Genomic DNA, 21,858 nt, shown 5'->3' on the forward strand with positions numbered 1-21,858 from the left:
CATAAGGAAAAAATAACAGGTAAAATCGCACCCAAACAACGTAATAGAATTAGATCCTTATTTTTGGGCAGCCGACCCAGGGAAAATCTCTTTAGTTATTTGATTATAAAAACTTTGTGTAAGCATGGCTCAACATACACATTTCGGCTGAGAGGCGATGGCTTGACAGCTTCTTAAGTTGAATTTATATGGGCGTGTTAAGTCGTCTTCCTTTAAGTAAGACCTTTTGCCACTTTTCTACACTATTTAGATTATTGACTCTTATAGCTTGATCTATCCCTAGGCATACGCATATAGCTATTAAAAAAGCTGAGTTGTTTTTAAATACTTTGTTGTAAAAGACACTTTTCAACTACGTATGTCAAGATAAAAAAAAAAACTAATAAACTTTGCTTTGTGATATATTTCAAATAAAGGATAACTGTGCATTTTAGGCTCCGGCGTAAATCACGTGCACAGGACTGGATTTATTATGGGTTTAGATAAGACCTGGAACTTTGGAGTGCGTGGCGTTTTTTTTTTACTTGGACCATTAAATGTCCATAACCTCATTGTCGCTTGTTTTATCGGTTGACTAAAACTCAGTCTATTAACTGCTGTTTTAGGTCCAGCCAACGACACAGATACTACTCAATGCTGTGCCTTTATTTATTTGCCGTCAATGAAGCAGGTTTCTATTGGTTGATTAGCCTGTTTTTGTACCTGCCATATATGAAACGTACCGCTGTTAATCACCATCCTAAATAACTGTTATTTGTCTGATAAAAAAAAAAAGGTTGATTTTAGAGTGATTACCGGTTCAGCTAGGGTTTATCATTTATCGCATATATAGCACGCGTACCGTTCGATTTAAGCCGGGATTTAAGAAGCTCAAACAAGCGCTAAAAGTAAAGAATGACATTGTTGCCTGTCAAATTGTTGCCAATCCGTTGAAAATTGCCAATCTGTTATAAAATATCGTCTGTTTTCAGATTTTAATTTTGTACATAACATACATTTAGTTCATTCAAAACACTTCCATCTTGAAATGCTTATTTTCATCAAAGCTTTTTAGTTGCAGTACGCAGCTTGTTATTGCAATAGGCAATATGCGTGAAATATAGAACAATTCCCAGTAACGAACAGTCATCCACCAGGTGTTAATCCTGGCTAATGGATACATTTAGGCTAAATCATACGCGCAAGTTGTTCCTTAAAGTAAGTTCAAATCCATCCAGAATGATATTAACATGCCAAACTCTATAAGCATGCCGTCACTCAACATGGAGACTGTTAATATAACATGCATGTAAAAATGCGCGTACTTTATAGCGATCTAGCAAGACAGTTGTTTGCGGTCACTGTCAGATCGCCGGGTGACTTTCTATTAGGACAAAAAGGCTGCTTGCCCTGGATATCAGTATTTCATAGCTTACCTTTGATCTACTTTAATCCTACGACAGGCCTCATAGGAGCTGGTCAGGAAATTAGTAGAAATCTTTTCAAATTATGAAAGGACATTTGTCAGTTGACGAGAAACTGCCTAAGGTGTCGCCAAAAAGCATCGAAGACAGCTCACAAACTGTCATCGTGTTTCTACTTGCGTCGTATATTGAGTGAGCGATTAGGCAGATCTAGTTAACAACCCGCAAAGCGACCTAGCATAATTAAATCTAAGCTTGAGAATGGCTCAATATGATCTTTGAAGGTTATCGCCTTAGAGTACACACTGAGTAAATGTCTAATAATTTTAACAGTTGTTAAAACGACAATACATAATTTACTTTATTGAGGTCTCACATACGAATAAATGTTTACATTAGTTAAAGAATCTATTGGACTACTTTTTTCGTTGCCAGCTGTTCAAAAATGCGTCTGTGAGAGTGATTTGCGACCCCGAAAGCAGTTTTTATTTACTTTAAAAACAAATTAATACCAATAGTTGTAAGTTAGATGTTGTGTATCCCAATGCATCTATGATTTCAAAGCTTTAGAATTAATGGACAGAACTAATAAATTAACGGCAAGAACCGAGCTTCCGTATTTACTCTCTCAGCAAATTTTCGATCTCGTGCTGTTAGCGTAACTGTTTTGGCCCTATTTGTCTATAAACACCTGCCTGGCTAATTACGAATCAGACACAGTTCGACACCTTTAACAGAGATTCAAAGCTATTTTTGAGCTGATCTCTAGTCGTCGTTACGATCTTGTCGAGTCTTGCCATTTTATTTGAGTCGGCAACAAGCGACATTGCCCTGTGGAAATTCACTGTTATTTCGTGAGTTGTATCGTATTTGAAAATAACTTTTGTCTTCAGAAGACGCCTAGGGGTGTTTGGACGAGGCAAACTTTAGCCTGATATCACCATCCCTTGGAACTAAAGCCGTGGTACAGAAGAAACACTATATGTTCCCATATATTTCTGCAAAACGATTAACGGTACCAGCGCAATTATCATCCGGTTTCATGTTGACGATCCAAGCTAGACTAAGGGTTGTGAATTTTTGGAAAACTTGCTACAGACGTGATGCGTTTTGCTTAAGAGCTATCTGAAGCGATACATCTAACAGCGTTCAGTTTCTCTCGTTCAGGACAACACACCAAGTTTACATCGGCGAAAAAAAAAACACCAGTACAGGGAAACTTTGATAGAATTTATGTTTGGACACGACTCCGGATAGTGTTGCCATTACAGAGTAACAATTAAGTAGATAAACTCGTGCCAACTTATGTTAGCGTCTACATGTGCCGATGCTAGGTTAAATAAGTTTAACGTAGGCAACGGTCGGCTGTAAACTGTCACCTCCTGACAATGTACATTTGTGTGTACCTTCGTTTGCCGCGTATAGTTGTACGAAAAATGATCGAACTTTTGCGGACTTTTATGAATAGCAAGCTCGTCAAAGGTCATCCAAAGTTTACGGGCTAGTTTTAGAATAACAATAGCCAACCTTGAACTACACCACGACAATTCATAGATTGGCTAGTTGTGCATCTGGATTGACCCAGACGATAATTAATATATATATATATATAGGCATTTTATCTAGAATTGTTATATATCAAACTACCTAGACGTATGTGACTATAGATCGGTACTGGAAAACTACAAATAGCAGACGTTTTCAACGCTGACTATTACAATAATTTTGATTCGTTTACTAACACGAAACGCCAATTGCCAAATTAAAACGAGCAACAGAAATCTGGGCCTGGTCGCTGGGTATAAAACGGTAATCGACCAGACACAGTAAACAGCTTCGATGCAGAGAAATTCTGTAGCGTTGAGCGTACACAACGCTTCGGAACAGAGATTTATTTCAATTGTTCAATAATCTATGTGTAATATATTGTTTAAATAGTCGTTAAAGTTAAATGGAAGCTCTAATGGCAATTTAAAAACACGTTCGTGTAGAACTTGTAATGTACAGAATTGTCTCTACGCAAACAGAAATAATCATCATCGTGTTGAAGTCTGTGTTAATTGATATATCGATAAGTGTAAAATACGTGACTCATTCCAAAGACGGTCAGAAATATTCGAATTGGATTGTCAAACGATTGCCATACTGCTTTGATGCTACCGAGCAACGAGTGTAATTTTTCGGTGACAACGACACTTGTTGCTACCTATGACGTGAAGGGCGTAGAGAAATGACGGTCGTACTCGCGGAAAGCTCAAAATTATTATTATTATTTCTGCGTGATATAGCTAGGAAATTTGTTCGTGGGTCTGATTGTCATACGAGAAGGAAGTGTACGTACTTCATTAGGAAAAATTATATATATATATTCTAAATCTAGTGAAATTTACTGATTCACTATAGTGAAACGAGAGGTCTGAGCTGTCGCGTCAGCTGAAGGTCCACCCAGACAATGCCTACAGGCTGCATGATATGCTCGTGCATATATTGAACGCGGTGACCATTGCTGAAGCTATCAACGCTGCGTCGACGAAATAGGCAGTTTTAATATTCGCACCTCTTGTTCCTGCTGGCCATTGAAGTGGCGTATGACTATCTAGCCGAAAAGACACACCATTTGATCATCACCTTGAACCGCATCAGCTGGTTCTTATGAATAAACCCAATTTTTAGAATCGTCTTAAATGATAGCAACAAGATTAAGGGAAAGCCGCTGTCGTCAATCAGCTTCCTCGCCTCGTCGTCGCTGAACGTTTTCTACGTCCAGCTTTCTAAGGTAATAATGTATCTATGCCATGCATGCGTTCCTTGTTATCTACCTTTTCAATAACATCTTTCTGTTGTTCTTACATGTTCTTTAGTATCGAGATAACAGCTTGCCTGGCAGATAGAGAGCGCACGTTCTGGTAGCTGTCCACAACGTGACATCGCGTACTGCACGCAGCAGACGGCTGATGGTGCCAATTCGTTCCAGCCAGAACCGGACTGCTCCTGCTACTGCCGCTGCCTTTCGTGCGAAAGTTCACTAGCTGCTTTATTTAGCATTTTGCTCTCAACCACCCACTCCATTTCAGCCAGCACTGCTTCATTAACTTCCACGAACTTCGCAGTTCTACTGTATGATACATAGCCAAGCCGACGGACTATCGTTTGTCTGACATCAGCTTTAATACTGTTATACCGGATAAGATGCTGTAGCGCCAGCAGCCGTAGCAATTGTTTCTAGTGCACATGCACCCGGTTCCTTTCGCCTTCTTGTTGTATACCCCCCTCTCCGAACAGACGCTCCCCTCACCCCCTCCGCAGTGGCTGTATTTGTCGCTTATTGCATTTTCTCTAGCCATTAGTGCTGTCGCCTGCATTTTGGTTGATATAATTTTTTTTACCACGCAAATAACATGTCGTAAGATGACGTCGTACGTGAGCACTGCGTGTGCTCGACGAGCAGCCCGTCGCTGATTAACGATTGCCAAACACGGTTGACGTAAGCTTAACATCAATGACTAGAAGACGCTGTGCGTAAGGCACAGCGTTTTCTAATCACACAATTCGCGTTGGATGGTCGGACGAAATAGGGGAAGGGAGAGAAGGGATAGGAATGCACGTTTACCTAACCTAGTCCGTGTGTTTTGCCGTCTTGAGCCTACCTCGTTGTCCCGTTGCGTGTCCTATAATACAGCTAGTAGCGTACAGCATTGCTGAATTCACCATATCTCGTACCGTTTTTGTTATTATTTTTTCGTCAATTGTTAGCAATTAGTAATGCTGCTGATTTGTTTAGTTTTCTTTTAATCAGTCATCATACCTCTGCTCTCACAATAGAAGTGCTTCCTTGTTTCGTTTTCTACTCTGCTTACGCTTCGTTGTGCATTAACAGATCGCGTTGTGTTCGACAACAGTTCTTAGTAATAGCGTCTTTCCGCCTGTGGGCGGTCGTCTCTTTTTCAGCGTCTCATCAATCATTGCAACATCGGCGATGACGGCAGCAGCCTAAATAAGCACCAATTCTTCCTACACTAACATCGTTCCCGATGCTATAGTGGGGTTGATTTTAAACCCGTGTACATAATTTATTACGATTATCATCACCATAATCATGATCACAGTTACTATGGTCGACGTCCCCGTGGGGGACTGCACCAGCGGAACGCCGCCGCAGCGCCAAATAAGAGCCGCTTTCACTGGCGGAACGGGTAGCAATAGCAACAGTCGCAGTTGAATACAATACGCTACATCTACAAACTCTACGATAGCGGTGCGTGGCTGTACCGGCCAACACGAAACGCTATGGGGATGGCCTTTCTGTAAAACGAAGAGCAAAATTGAAGAGGCAACAGCGACCATGGACGATTAGCTGGAAGTAAAAGAGCGTTCATGTGAGACGACAAGATCGACAGTATTATTAGGCGCTACCAGTAATTATAATGATACATAATATTGCCTTTGTGACTACGAAACATCGAACGTATCAACACCAACTGATGGTAGGTGCGGGGTGAAGCGGAGTAACTAATTTCCTTTTAAATTTTCTTCATCGAACCTCCTTCGCTAACCGATCAAGCGTCTTCATCTCGACGGCCGTCCCCATAGCCGTCCATGCCGCTATCGATAGCGAAGCTTCTGCAGCGTTTTGCCGCTAGGGCAGTGATCGGGCATTGTTATTGCTTGTTTTGCGTGCGCCTCGTCCGAGAGTCTGGCTCGGACGTCCATTTACCGTGTAAACATCAGCGGCCTATGGCGCTCTCTGCAGAGGCTCATCTGGTACGGATACTTCTGCGCAAAGGCTGACATGCAGAGAGGTACATTGACTGCATAAGGCGAACCCATCGAGACAACGAGCCGTCATCACCAACAACGATTATCATAACTTCCTTTTATCGCATGAACAGGCAGTCGGAATCAACTGCCCGCCATCAATTAGATTCGATTCTCTGGCAAATTTCTAGGCAGAGGTGCCCTCCGTCTCTTATTGGATTGGACGACTTCGTTTGTGCCTAACATTTGCTTATTCTTGTCTTGTCTTGTGCTAACCTTGTCTCGAGGTAGACGTCTTGCCGAAAGTAGGACAGAAAATTGTACGTATTATAGTGCAGGTGCGTTTGCTGAAGTGTAGTTTTCTCAAAAGTTTGTATTGCTGTTATTATTTGTGCCGTAGTAGCTACGTGTGCCGTGTGTGGTGACAGAGGGAGGGATTTTCGGCTGAAGTCAATATTGATGCCAACCATCGAAGGAAGTGGAATTGACTAACGAGCAAAAATTGCGTCCACTCTGGCGATACTCTTCTGTTTAGCTCTGGCGATTGTGCGATTGCTTGCCAGTATGGAGGTCTACAATGTGTGGCGCCAGGCCGTTAAGAAGGTGTTTGTCATTGCAAAAGCGTTTAGATTACGCAAATAGACGCTCCCTTTATGTATCCGGAGATCTGAATATGGCAATTACTTTAATAGTGTTGGTGGCCGCGTGTATCTTGTAGATACGAAAGCTGTAGGAACACCTATTTATTTCAACGTTCAAAATTACCAAGTTTGAGAAGTAACCTGCTAATCTGCTAGATATCTGACAAGGACGTAGCAGCCGTTCCATAAATTCGGACTTTTGGCTTCAGAATTGTATATGAGTTATATATGTTATGGTAGATTCTCTATTGTCTGTTGTTTACTGTAATTATACAATTTCCTTTGAACAACAAGGGCTCTTTTGATTTATTTCGATGGCACGGTTTGCATTTTTGATATATATTCGGTTTTGCTCAATTATATTCAGGCAGTGATAACGAGCAGGTGACTTCTAAAACAATCTAGTCATCTGCATGCGTATCTTTATATGCGTTTCCTTTCAATCATTAAACATCGCATTCATGAAACTTAAAGCAGTCAATGGGGGCGTGGGTCACATTGTGTATTCTTAGTTTTCGACATCCTTCCTTACATCCAAGGACCTCAGCTGCCACAGTCGTCATCTGTATAATTAAAAAAAGAAAACAAATATTAACATGTCACAGTCTGTTGGCTCTGCTATCATACACGAGCCGAGGTGCCAAAGAAAAGTGGAAGCTTCACGTATCTGTCCAGCAAATTCCCAACTATACGCTCGGCTCGACTGTGAAGCTCTTATAGTTTCTGTCGATCGTTATTTTATCACACTTAAATGTGAGTTATAACTATTTGTAAAACTATTATATTTGATTGAAGAAATTCTGGCATATGTACAGACATCCCTTAATGGTGAACAATATGACCGACTGTCTTTATTGCCGCTCAAAATTAACGGCATCTTCATATAAACATTACGAAAACGAACCATTTCCGAAGTGTTTCAAAGACGACTACACCGTTCTATAGAATATCAACTAAAAACCGCCCAATCGAGCGTCCATGCGTTTTATAAAAGTCAGAGGAAGAACAATGTTGTGAACGACGTTACCACTCAAAAGTTAGTTCTGCTATCGTAGCAGAAATCTTCATAAAAACCAACCTAATATCCCGAATGGTAAATGACATGATAATATAGGATTTCATAGCGCAGTAGCTGTGATTTATTCGCTTGGATGGATAAAAACAGTCACAGTTCTACAGGGAAGCAGACAGTTTCGGACGAAGTTTGGCGGGCTTTTTGTTGTGGCGGGCATTCGCTCATCCGCACTCACTGCCACCAAAAGAAAGCCATTTTTTTAAAGAACTAAATACCGGACTCGATATGCCAGAAAAGCGATTGATCTATTCCATCGTTTGAACAAAGGTCAGCTGCTCTTCGATCTGTTAACGAGTCACCGATCTGGTAAAGCGTTAACGAGTTAGTATTTATTGCACAGCTCAAATGGATAGAGTACGAAACTGCAGAAGCGTCTCTGGCTGCAGAAGCGTCTGTGGCTGCAGAAGAAGCATGCATACGTACGCCCCAGAACAGCACAATGCAAAATTCAGGAAAGAGAAACGCAATAAAAATTCCGTAATCCATTCGGTCCGGAAGTGCGTCCAAAAATTGTTTTTTCTTCGACCAAATTATTAGCAAAAAATTTTAGTATGAGCGCAGCTTTTATATTAAAGAGTGTTCACGAAGGCCTCACGTACACGTCATTCGTCATAAAACCCAGAAAGATTATCTTAAAGAATGCTAAGACCAAGAAATTTAACAAATGTCGTTCGCTTCTTGCTTCACTTAAGAATAAAATAGCATGCCGTCTTTAGTTGTTTTCCGGCTAGAAAATTCGCATCGATGCGGAAATTGACTGCAGAAATGATCTGCTTACTCATGGTATACAAAGTGCGGCTATTCTGGATAAACACAATTCTCCGGCCAGTGTTCGTATTCTGGGTGTTAGATCCGGTAAAAGAAGCGTCATGCTAGCTTATTTCTTCAAAAAAGCCAAATATGCCATTGCCGAGGTTTATCCACTTATTTTACGAACGTTAAAGAGGAAGGTTTAACGTTTACCAGCAGAGTGGTGCACCAGCAAAAACTAAATAAGTCAGCGCCGGGTCGACTATTTGAATCATGAGCATTAGTATCTGGGGCACCCGAACATCCCAACTTTAGAACTGTTGAATTTCTATGTGTAAGGCTCTTTTGAACCAAAGGCCAACAAGTCGCGTCAGGGCAACGTAATTTATTCACTTGCACTTTTATTGACGCGTTTGCAAAGGGAACATTTAGAAATAAGCCTGGAATTGAAGCTTTGAATGTTGGTTATATAAGTTAAGTATGACCGCCAAAGCTGACAAGTTTCGATATAGTCCTAGGCGAAACTCACAAATTTCTGCGTTTAGATGAATCATCCTATACGTAAATGATGCACACGAGGGCCAAAACTGGATCTACATATTGAGTAATTGCAATACGCAACATGACCAGCAGAAGTATCTGGAGCTACTTACGCCTATAAGTTTCTGTCAACGCAGATGTACTAAACAAACATTGATCACCTGTTATCTGGCGCTTAGTATAGGTCATTTCCGTAGGGGCAGGTTATCAATGCTCTATGATGAAACATGCAAAAGTAGCTGCAGATTGTAGGTCACATGCGAATCGATTAATGAAAGGCCAAAAAAGGACGAACTTGAATAGATAAGGATACAATACAATTGGATTTTACTATATTCCACAACTGCGGTACGTAACGTCCTACTGACCTTGTACCTACAAGTAGGTACCATTATATACTGGTGGACAAATGATACTAGAGTCTGTCGTCGATCGAGATTCGATGTCTTCATTGATTAGCGCCGTTGTTTGAAGAATCATCGACTCATGATAGTTGCTCGACTGACTATTAATTACGTATGTATATAGATTACATACTAGGCAAATGTCATAGTAAAAGCTATGGCTATCCTTTTCTGAGTGGGTCAGTTTTGTGCCGTAGGCCTTGCCTACACTACCTGCGTACGCGCTCCGTTCACATTGCGTGTTGGCTTATACAAATGTATATAGGTATGTGTGTATGTATAAACATTGAACCATATAGTCGTCGATGAAGATAAACACGCCTTGACAGATGACTGGAAAAGGTGGAAAGGTGGTTGTATTGGCATTGTTTTTATGAGAACAGAAGTTTGACTCTAATTATTAGTTAACCGCCCACGGGGTTCGGGTAGGCTGCTTAAGTATTGCGCTACATGTGCCTTATATGTATAAACTTGCATGATTTTATTTCTAGAAGGTACTGCAGTGTCGATTAAACTAAAAGTATTTAGATGATTGTAGCTTTAGCCATATAGATAATAGATTTTAGTCGAGCCTGTTGATGTTTTCGTTTGGTATAATAACGATTGATTTCCTAATCATGGTCGGATCAGGTACTTACATCATGATGAGCTAGTATGTTGAGTTGCATGAAAAGCAACACATATCTGACACAATCGGCCGGTATAGGATTGTCGTTTGGCTGTTCCCCGGCTAAATTTTTTTATTGAGCATTGGGTCGGCGATACAATGCTTACATGCATGTATGTTCCTGTTCTGCTAACTAGCTCAAAATAAGGCCATTATGTACGTACATGTCTTTAAATGCGCTTCGGCTTTACTAACGTCAACGAATAAAGAGCGGAACGTTTTGCGCCTATTTCTATTAGGCTGTCAGCGTTTTTTTTTGCTGTTTATTTAACTGCTGTCACTAGCCTCCCTGACCGCCGACAGATACGATGATAGCGTACACAGTAGAGTAATCCCAGCGAACGGTCCGTCATGTTCTTGCTGTTTTCAATTCATGGACGTTTTACTGAAACTGATGAACCTTATTTCCTAGTAGTTTTCGCAGCGATCTGTCTAGTCGATCCATGAAAAACCGTATACGTCTATTGGAAGAATATTTTGAGCCGGTGACGCTGGTGGTTCGGGTTATCGAAAGTGGATCTGTCGGTTTTTTAGATTTGTACACGAACATGGTAAACTCTTATGAATTGAAATGAAATAGCAACTAATAATGTAAACCGCTTACTTTTTATGCTATAAAGAAAACTTAGAGTAGTATTATTGCGTTTATGTCAAACGCTTAGTATTACCAGGTTCGTTTTAGTCTCTTCTACATCCCCCACTAGATCGATTGGCAAAATTTATTCGCGTCTTTGAAGCCGATGCTCATCGGTTCGTAGTCGTCCTCAAGCCCCTTATTAAATATCTAAGACACCTTGGAAACAGTTCTGCCTTGCTAATAACTTACCGTCATTGATGACGTCAAGTTAGTAGTCCAAGAATAACTATTATCTGACCGGTTGCGCGTTCTCGTGCAACGACCCACAACGACTACAATTCGGATTTAGAAAGTCGTATTATGAGAAATAGGACATCTATTGTTGCTGGCCCTTGCCCAAGACGACGCTTTGATTAAGGCGGATCCTGACGCTCCGTTGATCCTTTTGTAGACACCGATGAACACAACTCGAGACCCGAACGGAGTTTTGACCTCGTCCGACCGTTTACGAAGAACCTTCGTAGCCTGTTTTATATCCCAAACGTTACTGACTGGTGGCGTGTCAGTCGCAAGTTGTGCGTGCCTCGGACGGGATAATCACTGAAATATAAAGTTGAACTTTTTTTAGATTCCGACAAAGGTAACAAGTGTCATTACGGGAGGATACTTCGGCCGAGTGCCTCGTAGTGACGTCAATAGACCAATACTAGTAATTTCTGTCCTCGAAAGAAAACGTAGTAATACCCTTCTACTTGAAACATCGATCTGACGCATGGCTTCTCAGTTGGCTTTCGTCAGCCTTACGTTCCAGTATACACTTATTTCGATAGGGTATTTTCAATGCGTAAGGTTTCTTTGGCTATCCGGAAGATCGACGACTACCCTTGTCGACATTATTTCTAGTGGACTCGACAGAGGATTGGTGAATATCAGATTTTGTACAAAATAGAATGTGACGTGGAGCATTCCAGTTGTCTCTAGCTAAGTTGATCCTGGATGTACAATTTGACCGTTAGTGTGTGTGTCTAGTTTTCACGGCTACGCAACTTAAAAATTGTCGTTCATGCGTTTTTTTTTTTTCGGAAACGTCTAGAAGCTAATACTTACATTTGCAAATCAGACGGGTTGAGTAACTGGGAACGACAATAAACGTATTTACCTATTGAAATGGTGGAGTGTGAATACGGCAGACTTTTCAACCTGTGACAATACTGATTGCGAAGGAGTCGTTAAGAACAAGGTGGATTACAAATCGCGATGAAGGTAGGAATCACGTTTAGGCTACGGCTTATAAATGTCACAGGAGGACGTTTTACAAATATAGGTAGTTATCTGCATATGTTGCATGCCTAAAGGTCGACAAATGAGTAGCGGCAGTGTGCAATTCCAGAATCGCATGGAAAATAACTGTATCACTTTAGTGAAGAATATCTAGCCGGAATAATGCGAGTATTTTGTTAATAATGTTACCAGGTCTAGCAGTCTGATCAGTCAGCTTATGATTATGTCTTTGGGCCTAATATGGGGAACGCGCAGCCCTCCTGTTGTTAAGATAACATTGTGCAGCGGATGCGAAGTGTCTCGGCGCACGTTAATTATCCTAGTACGTTATAAATGCAAATTAGACAAACTTATCTAGAAGAGATCGCTGACACGAAACTTCAACGTTCGGCTCTGCCCATAAGGTCTTCCCTCGTAAGATTTCTTTTTGCTTTGCTACAGTCCTTTATGAATCGGCGTCCATTCGTTATATGTAACTATGATTCGCAACACGCGAGCCCTCACACATCGGCCTTCTAATGCTAGGCGCTATGAGACCGACTGGTCGACCAAATCCGCTGGTTAACCATCGTTTTTTTAACCAGATTTTACAACTTTGCATAATGGTACGATTGTCCAGTTAGTTAAACAGGAAAGCGTTTGATAATCCGCTGGTTTAACAGGAGTTAGAGTGTTGTTGTCGTCGTCGTCGTCGTCGTCGTCGTCGTTTGTTAAAACGCCATTGACGGTCTCTATATTCATTGAATGCAGATTGATGAGCAAGCACTAACTGCTTATACCAACCGCTCGGCCGCACGACCAATCGGTGAGTCAACGGAAAAGGTTTCTAGCCCTGGACTTCTCGGAAGAGTTGCCGAAGAGGTACTGCATAACAACGAAGTTGGGGGGGAAGAGAGTATAGCGTTATTAAACGAACATCAGTTTCCGACAGCTACTTTCGTTGTCCTATTTACTGCTGATCCTATGCCAGGAGCTGCTTCATCAGACAAATAAATGTCACGGGGTCTCAGGCTATAACTAGGCTTAAGCGCTTCAATAATTAGAAGTATTACAATTGCGTTGATATACACGCTTTTGTGTGTATTACATCTATGACTACGATGCACTTGAATTGCCCGTCGAGACCTCCTGTTATAGTTGGGCTCTGCCCTATGATTATATACTGTACTACGACCGCCCAGCAACTTTCAGTAGCGGACACTGACCACAAAAAATACTGCTCGTAAAAGAGTATACCAATGCTGACCGTTTGGCAGAACCGTTGGGCTGCTTATTTTTATTAGTACCATTAATGGCTGAACATAGATGAGAACAAAGAATGAGTTTCTATCTTTCAAATGGCCCTCGTTTTTGCCGGTACACAAATAGACGTAAGTAATACAGGTGATGCAAGTGTTTGAGACATTTGATTGATTTTTAGTGGAAGAATCAGCCTCTTACCAATGTGTATGAGTAATTGGGTGAAGGTAGGCCACTGCACCGTAAATGGAAACGCAGTGGCCGTAACTCGAGTCGGGGTGTGTGCAACATCGTAGAGGATTGGCAGGACAGCTGGGGATCTTTAATGGTAATTGTGTATGACCTCAGAAGATGTTGGTGGAAGACTTCGTTCGCCCCTCGATTAGATCCCATCAGGAATCGGTTTTTCTTAGTCTAGGACACGTGTATACTACGAATCTTTATACGAATCATTTTAGCTAAACGCTAGTGACTAGTTCATATCGCTTCGCGTAGCACAACATAAATATGTGCCCTAGTAACATTCTATAGCGTTGTATTGGAACGTAGTTTTGAGTGTTCGGCAATTGGCTCGATACGTTCATCCGATTCGAGCATGAATAATCTTTTCTTTTTTTTTTTATCTAGAGGCCGTCTACTCTACCGTGATTCACTAAAATCTACAAGTGAAAACACAACAAAGTATAAACATAGTCAAACTAGATCCCTTGTCACTTATTTCGCTTTTAGTGCAACAATATAGTGTAATGAGCTATTGTTATTTCTGTCATAATTTTCACTGACTTACTTTAGATCCTGTCACCTGTTCTTGTTACAGTTTCCTCGTTACAACAGTAAAGGCGGCGCGGCGATCGAGTCTGTGTCGTATTCGTCAACGTACAACGCACAGGGTGGTTACGCCCAGGCCCGTGTCGGTGGCGCCCACGACAACGAGGGCTTCGTGGCATCACACAATGCCCTCAACGAGACCAATGGAGGGAGCGGCGGTAGGGATGCGCCGAGTGGGGGCAAAATCGCTTTGGGCCGGCTCCCTTCCGATCCGGAAACCATGCGACGAACGCAAAAACTCGCGGTGGATGTCGACCGTCTGCGCGTCACCTATGGTTACGGTAGTCGAGCTACTGAAGTGCTCAAAGGCATCGATCTCACTCTACCCGAGGGTAAAATGTAAATATATCCTCTATGTGCACACTTTGCACTTTGAATGATAGGTATATTGTATTATATTACAGCATATATATTTGATAGGGGCAGCAAATGATAGCGGAGCCTCAGTGTAAACTAATAGAAAATTAGATAAGTTCGTATCGTATGAAACGTTTCGTGTATTCACACTTTTTCAAGAAAGAATATGGGATGTAGGTACGAATCGCACATTGGTTGTAGTCTCTTTGCTTCGATTTCTACAGCTTGAGGCTTTTGAGCAATGTTTTCCTATACCTAGCTAGCTTTATTTTAGCAGCCAGCTTCCTAAAATCACACGCCACGTGTATTAACGACCACATCTTGTCTGTGTCATGTGCTGCAGTATAGTCTGAATTGTACGCCATCCACCGTCATCACCAGAAGGCACCGACTGATAAACAAATTTGCCAGGCTATCCTATAATCTGCAGAAACATTATGCGGGAGGGGCATTTTTAACGTTACTGCTTTTCTGTATTTGCTAAGATGATGGACTAAATCCTGGGCTTGCGTCAGTGAGCACTGACCATTAGGACAGACAATAATTTGATAGGCGTTAATTGAATGCATTTTTAAACGACTTTGGTCATGGTGTATTTTCGTTAGGATAGAAAAATGGAACGTTAATAAAATTTTGTTGAAGCTTTATTTACGCATGAGTTCACTGCGTTGCGTACAGCGGAATAAGGGATAGATACACAGTTTAATGAGCTGTTTGCTATACAGGACGCCGACTAAGAATGTTGAGGCCCTTTATTGAATCATTTACTAAGTCTAGATTAATTTGTTGATATTGCTCAGTTCAAGCTCGTTCGGTAGAAACTGCTTAAGGCTTAGTAGTAACGTGGCGGTTCTTGAGGGTTGTAAAGCTTTAAGGGCATTATTCAGTTCAGATTGTCGCCACATGACTGGGTCAGGTCAGCCCCTTTTTTCTGCCTTTTTCTGAACTCCACCTCGACTTTCGGCTCTCTAAGTACCACAAGGACTGCCGGTATTACTGACTCACGTGCTCAAAAGGTCAGAGCGGCATACCGACAGACCCACCGAGCATTTCTACTCATTCACCGTTGCACTCGCTATACTGTGGTGGTAAGGAAACAGTCGCGGCAGTTCACTCCATGTTCTTTCGTCTTAGACCAAGCCGTTATCCAAGGGCGCGACCTATTGGGTGGTGTAATGCTGACGAAGAGAGGTCCCCAAAAGTAACTATGTCCCTTCTCAAACTGCTAGGCCAAGTAACGGCTTGGCGATACCGTTGCCACCAGCAGCGGTTCTTACGACAACGATGTCACAAAAGGCAATGCCGGGCTTAAAGCATCTCGAAATGGCGAGGGAACGTGATAGTAATTTTGACCCTCTTGTTAATAGGCGTCAACCCTGTCCTAGTACACAGCCTTCCCAGCACTTCGTCCCCGTTCTTAACGATCTTTCTAGGCTCCTAAGCCGAGGCTGGTAACTACCTTCACGATGATAAAAAAACGTTCTCTTGTTTTACTGTGTCGTTATCCCCGAGGGTAATTAAGAGCGATTTAAACAGAACCGCTTCAACACGTTGACTGTTTCGTTGGCCTGCGGCGGCACGTAACGCTGCGGGAGAATTTTAGGTCTTCTATCAAAGGACTATATAAGCTACCCATTTTATGCGTACGCAGTCCTCATTTGGCTGACTCCCAGTGATGTCAACGAAGATTTTTTTGCTAGCCGACATCGCCATATAACAAGTTCAGACACACCACATCAACTGGGATAAGCACGAAGCAAGCAAAAAATGGTTTCACGTCATCCGTTACGTAGTATATGCGTGCACATGTGTCCGAAAAGAAGATTGACAAAAAAAAATACGGATAACGCCTGCAACACAATCAATCAAGATGCTAAAAATGCAACTGATTGTGTCTCTTTTCCTTTAATTTCAATTAACTAGAAGACAGATTTTCTATTAAATGACTAACTATAAGGTGTAATTATTGAGGCAGCTCTTCAAGAGGAACTTCATTAAATATTGGTATCAGTAAACCTTTCAATATCACTTCTTCTCTCATTGCAGTCTTCAGTGGTGGTTCAGTGGTTGAATAAGCTAAGTCAGACTACGCAAAATGAATAACTAGTATAGATGCGCCGTGCAGGTAATGCAAACTATTGCAAAGGAAAACAGAAGTTTACTATCATCATCTCTTCCATTAATATAGATTTGTGGCAAAAAATTAAGTATGTGGCACCGAGAAACAATGCAGACGCTCAGAATTCGTCTGACGAAAAAAGTTAAAAAAAACCTGAGTAAAATAGGTGAATCCTAGTTAGGTATATATGCACTGCGACACTTCAACGACGCCCAAGTTTTAAGTTAGACATTTTCGTTCCGTTACTTTGCAGTAGCGCTATGTTTAAAAGCTTTTTTTTTGCGAACTAAATTAGATCAACTTCATTGGAGTAAATGCATGTCACTGGGTGCAAATGTGATAATTTTTATCTTCCTTACTAATGAAAACTTGTTTACAAATTATTCATGTCTGCGTGTTAGTTGAATGAATCGCAGTACGCAACGTATTATTATAATTTTCTCTAGGGAATTGATCGACTTACGCGGAACCGTGTGAAATTTTCGGCTTGTTTTAGGCAGTACGAGAGAAATAGGTCAAAGGCTTTTAATTGAAAAGCGGCCCTGGTACCAAGCGGATTGTTATGTTTAAAAAGCCTAACTTTCATGTTTTGCGTTTCAAAGTTTTCCTTACTTCGGAGGAGGATTGATTCGAGGTTACTGCTTCATGAACCATTTGTAAAATGTATCGCAGAGATCGCCTTAAAACGTCGAACGTCATCATGTCTAACCCGACTTGGCGTTTATAATACCATATATAATATAATACCACGATTACGAAACGAGTAGATCGCATTTTGTATGCAGTGTCACGATTTTACGTAGTTTTCGTTTTTTTTTTTGCCTAAACCATATGATTATTAGACAGCTAGTGCAGGAGGAGCGCACAGAGTGAGCTGAATGTTCTTTTTGCTACATCTATGGATACATGCGAGTAGGATGTGTTGGTCGACTCGCGCAAGGAAACGTTGGACACCTATTTCCCTAAAACGGCCGAGGGCCACGACGGTATACCAGTGCATTTGGCAGTTGTCTTTAAAAGGGATCTGAAGTGTTCTTGTGGAGGGGTTCAAGTAACGGTCTAAAGGCTTTCGCCCCGCTCTACGGCGGTAACAGACAAAGAAGGAAGGCAAGACCTACGATTGAACGAAGCCAACAGAAAAAGTACGAGTTGCCGTCTTTGCCTCGACTGTTTTTTCTCGAATGAAACCAAAATCTGTCTCTCGTTCCCACTCGTCATCCCTCGGTGCTAGGGATCTTTCCTGAGCGGTCCCTCGGGAACACTGTCCCTTTTGCCCTTTCCTCGGGGACCACAGCCTCTCGAGCCCAAACTCATCAAGGGGCTCATTTCAAAACGAAAAGGAATCGGCATAGGTGACAGGCAACAAGTTAGTGGGAAAAAGGAAACAAGAGGAGAAGATCAAATATAAAAAGGATATCATATAAAAGTGTGTAAAGCAATGTCCGTTGTGAAGAAAGTGCGAGGAAAAACGATACAGTACAAAAAAAAGAGATATATTTAACAAAAGAAAACACCGGAATGATTTCTTAGAATCGGTATGCGTTGATTACTCTTCGAGGATCACTGTTTGAGATGGAAGATTTTTTGTCACCCGTTCGGTGCACTAAATTGTTTGCATAATGTTACCTGAGAAAGAGAAGTATCCATTTCAATTATGAACCATTTGCGTTGATGGAACAGACAACAGCGTCTAAGGAAACTCTTTTCTGGTAACCACATTAAGATAAACTCTATATGAGACTCGACAGTTAGTCCTGATCACTATGTTGAAAAAGCCTACTGAACCCATATCAGTAGAATTAACCCTATTCGTCGCCGCGGATCTCCAGAGCTCGTGCTTAAGCTTCGTTGGTGTGACTTCTTTGGCAAAAACAGAGCCCGCACAGAGCTGAGGTCCTCCCTTGTGCGCCACCCCATAGGCAACCCGCTACGAAACGAAACGAGCTTGGGGGACTCGTGGCGTTGAAGGAGGAGGCGAAGAGTGTTCTGGTGGGGCTTAATTCGGCGTCGATGAGGCGTGAACTCGTAATGACAATCGCTGCTGCGTTTGCAGCTGCGACCGCCACCCCTCTGCAATGGAGTGTTCTCCTGAGATCTTTCTGGGATTTGCTTGCAACCCAAAAGGGCTTGTACACCGTTCCAATTGGGTTGAGTCAGGACTTTTTTGCGTTAGAAGGGGAATGATGGGCGCATCCAATTCGGAAAGCTTGTTCTATTCACAGCAATACAAAACCTTTCTCCCCCGATATGATTAGATGACGGTCGCGCCCTCTTCTCTTTTGAATTCTTTGAACTCCTAATGGACAAACAAAGTAGCGTGCTCACTGATTAAGCATGTCATTCGGCTTTTTGAATAAAGTGAGTAGGGATAGTTAAAAAATAATAAACGAATCAAGAGGAAAGGATTATGAGATTCACATACGAACAATAAAAGAATGCGTCCAATTCGTATCTAAAGAGAAACTGCGTGATACTGTGATTATTTTGAAAAGTGTTAGTTGGGAATCCTTAGGGCGGACCGTTTTTAACAGACAATAATATTTGCATCAGCGAACCTGGCCGGGTCTGTTATTACACGGGCGTTTTTTGAAAAAACTGGTGACCTTGCCGTTTCAAAAATTGGACAGTTTTCGGCAGACAGATAATTCGCAACATTAACATGGGCCGTTTACCTTCTAAGACCGGTCTGTATCGATTTTGAAATCGGCGGGTAGGGCTTAGCGTATTTCCGATGTGAACTATATATAAATAAATAGATGCTTCATATATTTTCTTACAGTGGTTGTCTAAAAAATTACACACGGAATTCGTTGGCTTGTAAGCCCATTGGAAGACAATTCCAGTCCTCTATACACACATTGTTCGCACACAGATGTCTTTAGCGCGTTTATTGTTAGCGGATACCCCTTCGCTTTTCAGGAGCAGCAATAGCATAATCGAATAGTTGCTTCATACCGAAGATTGGAATACTTAGCGCGGCTACTTCAAATAAACATTAGCGAATAGGAGGCTCGGTATATTGTATTGTACAGCCAAAACGTGGAATGCGTGAGGGTTGTCTTGGACTTCGTGGCTACAAGGAGCAGCGGTGGTGCCAGTAATAGCAGTAGCGGCCAAGGAGACAGGAGGACCGAATGGCCCTCGGAAAATCTCCCGCATCCCTCTCAGCAATTCAACTGTGACAGCCTCTACGGGGTCTCCAAGAAAAGCTTTGTTGCCCGTTTCAGGACCAGCAAGAGGCAGCCCAACGAACGCTATTCTAGTAATGAGATAAAACGTAGCCAACGTGCGTGGCATTGTAGCCGACTTGCGCGCAGTATCTCCTCGGAAAGCAGTATTTTTCTCGGATTCGGGTCCTGCCAGCTTGTCTGGCTGTCGGACTCTTCGCTGAGCGACCGGAAAGTCGTTTGGCTTTCTTCAGATACGCCCTTTGCCGAGGTTCTCGTTCATGTTTGAACGTAACGCCTCTCCTTGTCCCCGCGATTTGCTTGTGAAGCCGCGCTAGTGTCGAACTGGTCAGGGCTGCCCGGAAACTAGATTAAAAGGCACCCTCAAAACCGTTTTCTGCCGCTGGATGGAAAATAAGTTTTCGTGAATTAGCCATGGAAAACGCTGAAGGGGCGAGGAGGCAAAAACGACAACAACAAAAAACAACCTGCATCTTATAGTCGTGGACTGCAAATTCTATCCTGGCTTGGCGTGTACGTATCGTCAGCTCAAATTCAAGCAGTGCCTTATATCATCTTTCGCGCATGAAAACCAGAAATACTCACGTCTGTGACAATTACGTGAATATGAAGTTAATGACTTGGCAGCGTTCTAGTTCATTAGGTTTCAGTTGGGTTTGTTGCTATTACTGCTAGCTTTGTTATAGCTAAAGCTGTAGCTTTTTTGTAAAATAGAGGCTGAGCGTAAAGAATATCCCTTTGCAGGAGCTTAGAGAAGTTTGTTATCAAGTTGATTTCGTGTGATTTTTCTGTATGTAGCGTTTATTTAGTACAAGATAAACGACTTTCATAAATTTGTAATTGGCCTGATTAAATTTGACTTTTGCGCAGTAAACGTTGTTTAAATAACATTGAAGTTCGTATTTGAGGTTACACAATAAGCCTACATCTTGTTCTATGTTCTGTAGCATGAAAAAGTTCTCTTTGTTCGACTTTGCAACTTGCCGGCAATCTCTCTCGGTAGTAGGCTCTCGAATTTTTCTGTTTCTTGGCTAATATGTTATTCGCTTTGAGGGAACATCCGAGGGCAAGATCGTTTCTTCTGGTTAGTAACAACGCAACAATGCGCCCTTCTTTATCAGGACTATCTTGTTGCTGTCGCCATGGTGACCGCACTCTTGAGGCATCAATTCCTCCTTGCTAGTTCGTATAAATGCTCTGTACTGCACGGCGTATTTTGAGAAAAGCTGCTTCCACCGTATTCGCTTCACCATGCCTTACGTTTCAATACCTGCCAACAGTAAAATCCTCTATTAACCTACGACTTGTTCTATGAAAGCAGCCATTATAGCGACACGTCGACTGAACACGCAGGGCATTCGCATGGTGTGGTGGGCCAAGTAAAGTCAGCCAAGCTTATGGCCCTGTTTCAAAGACATCCTTCTCTGTTTGCGATGTTCGATGTTTATAAACACTTACTGGCTTCTATTTCTCGTCACTCTGACTAGCTCCGCTGGTCATCTAGACTATCACCAGTCTACATTACACAATAGGTCCTGCGCAGGCACTCGTGTGACACGATCGATGCACGCTTCAAAAAGAACAACAGTCCATCGAAGTCTACTGGCGGTCTATGGACGCTAGCGATAAACGAGTTTCCGTTGACCACAAACGCAGCTGCAGTCATAACCTGGGCAGCTGGCTGTAGTGCCGTTAACAATCGTTAGCAGCAATCCCGCGTACAATTTATGTAATAAAATGATATAATAGTAGCTCCCATATAATGGAAACAACTAACTTCAGAGCACTTGTTTCTCGTGCAGAAGGTGACAAAGGCAACGGTTTCAGTAAACTGAACTAAGAATACGCGCTGACTGAGGAGCCTATTTTAGGCTAAATGTGTGAGCTTTAATACAGTATCGACCTGTACAGGTACTGTTAATCAGATAACCGCCTGCTGTTGCTGTGTCTATATACCCCTTCCAATATTGAACTCCCTTTCCCGATAAAATATCCATTGCCTGCCTTAACAAGACGTTTCGCAGTTAGCTTGCA

General features: G+C 42.0%; 1 protein-coding gene and 1 long non-coding RNA gene across 15 annotated transcripts in view; one reads left to right on the plus strand and one right to left on the minus strand.

Moving 5' to 3' along the window:
* LOC147757615 (uncharacterized) overlaps window positions 1-21,832 on the minus strand; it is a 60,084-nt gene extending 38,252 nt beyond the window's left edge. For 2 of the 10 annotated variants that reach the window (XR_015320980.1, XR_015320987.1), the window contains exons 1-2: window positions 21,283-21,750; window positions 11,062-11,412 (exon numbers count right to left, since the gene is read on the minus strand). This is a non-coding gene — a long non-coding RNA (uncharacterized LOC147757615). Of the gene's footprint in view, window positions 1-4,253; window positions 7,363-7,910; window positions 11,413-14,119; window positions 14,431-20,750; window positions 21,095-21,282 lie in introns of those variants that run through there. The other 8 variants (XR_015320985.1, XR_015320982.1, XR_015320990.1 and 5 more) reach the window with 8 other exon arrangements.
* The window catches only part of snu (ABC-type transporter snustorr), a 70,980-nt gene that overhangs the window by 28,157 nt on the left and 20,965 nt on the right, over window positions 1-21,858 (plus strand). For 3 of the 5 annotated variants that reach the window (XM_022790638.2, XM_086979976.1, XM_022790637.2), the window contains one exon: window positions 14,150-14,499. In XM_022790638.2, the coding sequence (XP_022646373.1) occupies window positions 14,150-14,499 (350 nt within the window). Of the gene's footprint in view, window positions 1-5,750; window positions 5,888-6,621; window positions 6,762-14,149; window positions 14,500-21,858 lie in introns of those variants that run through there. The other 2 variants (XM_086979977.1, XM_086979978.1) reach the window with 2 other exon arrangements.

The sequence above is a fragment of the Varroa destructor genome, unplaced genomic scaffold (assembly GCF_002443255.2).
Source record: "Varroa destructor unplaced genomic scaffold, Vdes_3.0 BEIS01000002.1, whole genome shotgun sequence".
In the NCBI taxonomy this organism is placed as follows: Eukaryota; Metazoa; Arthropoda; class Arachnida; order Mesostigmata; family Varroidae; genus Varroa; species Varroa destructor.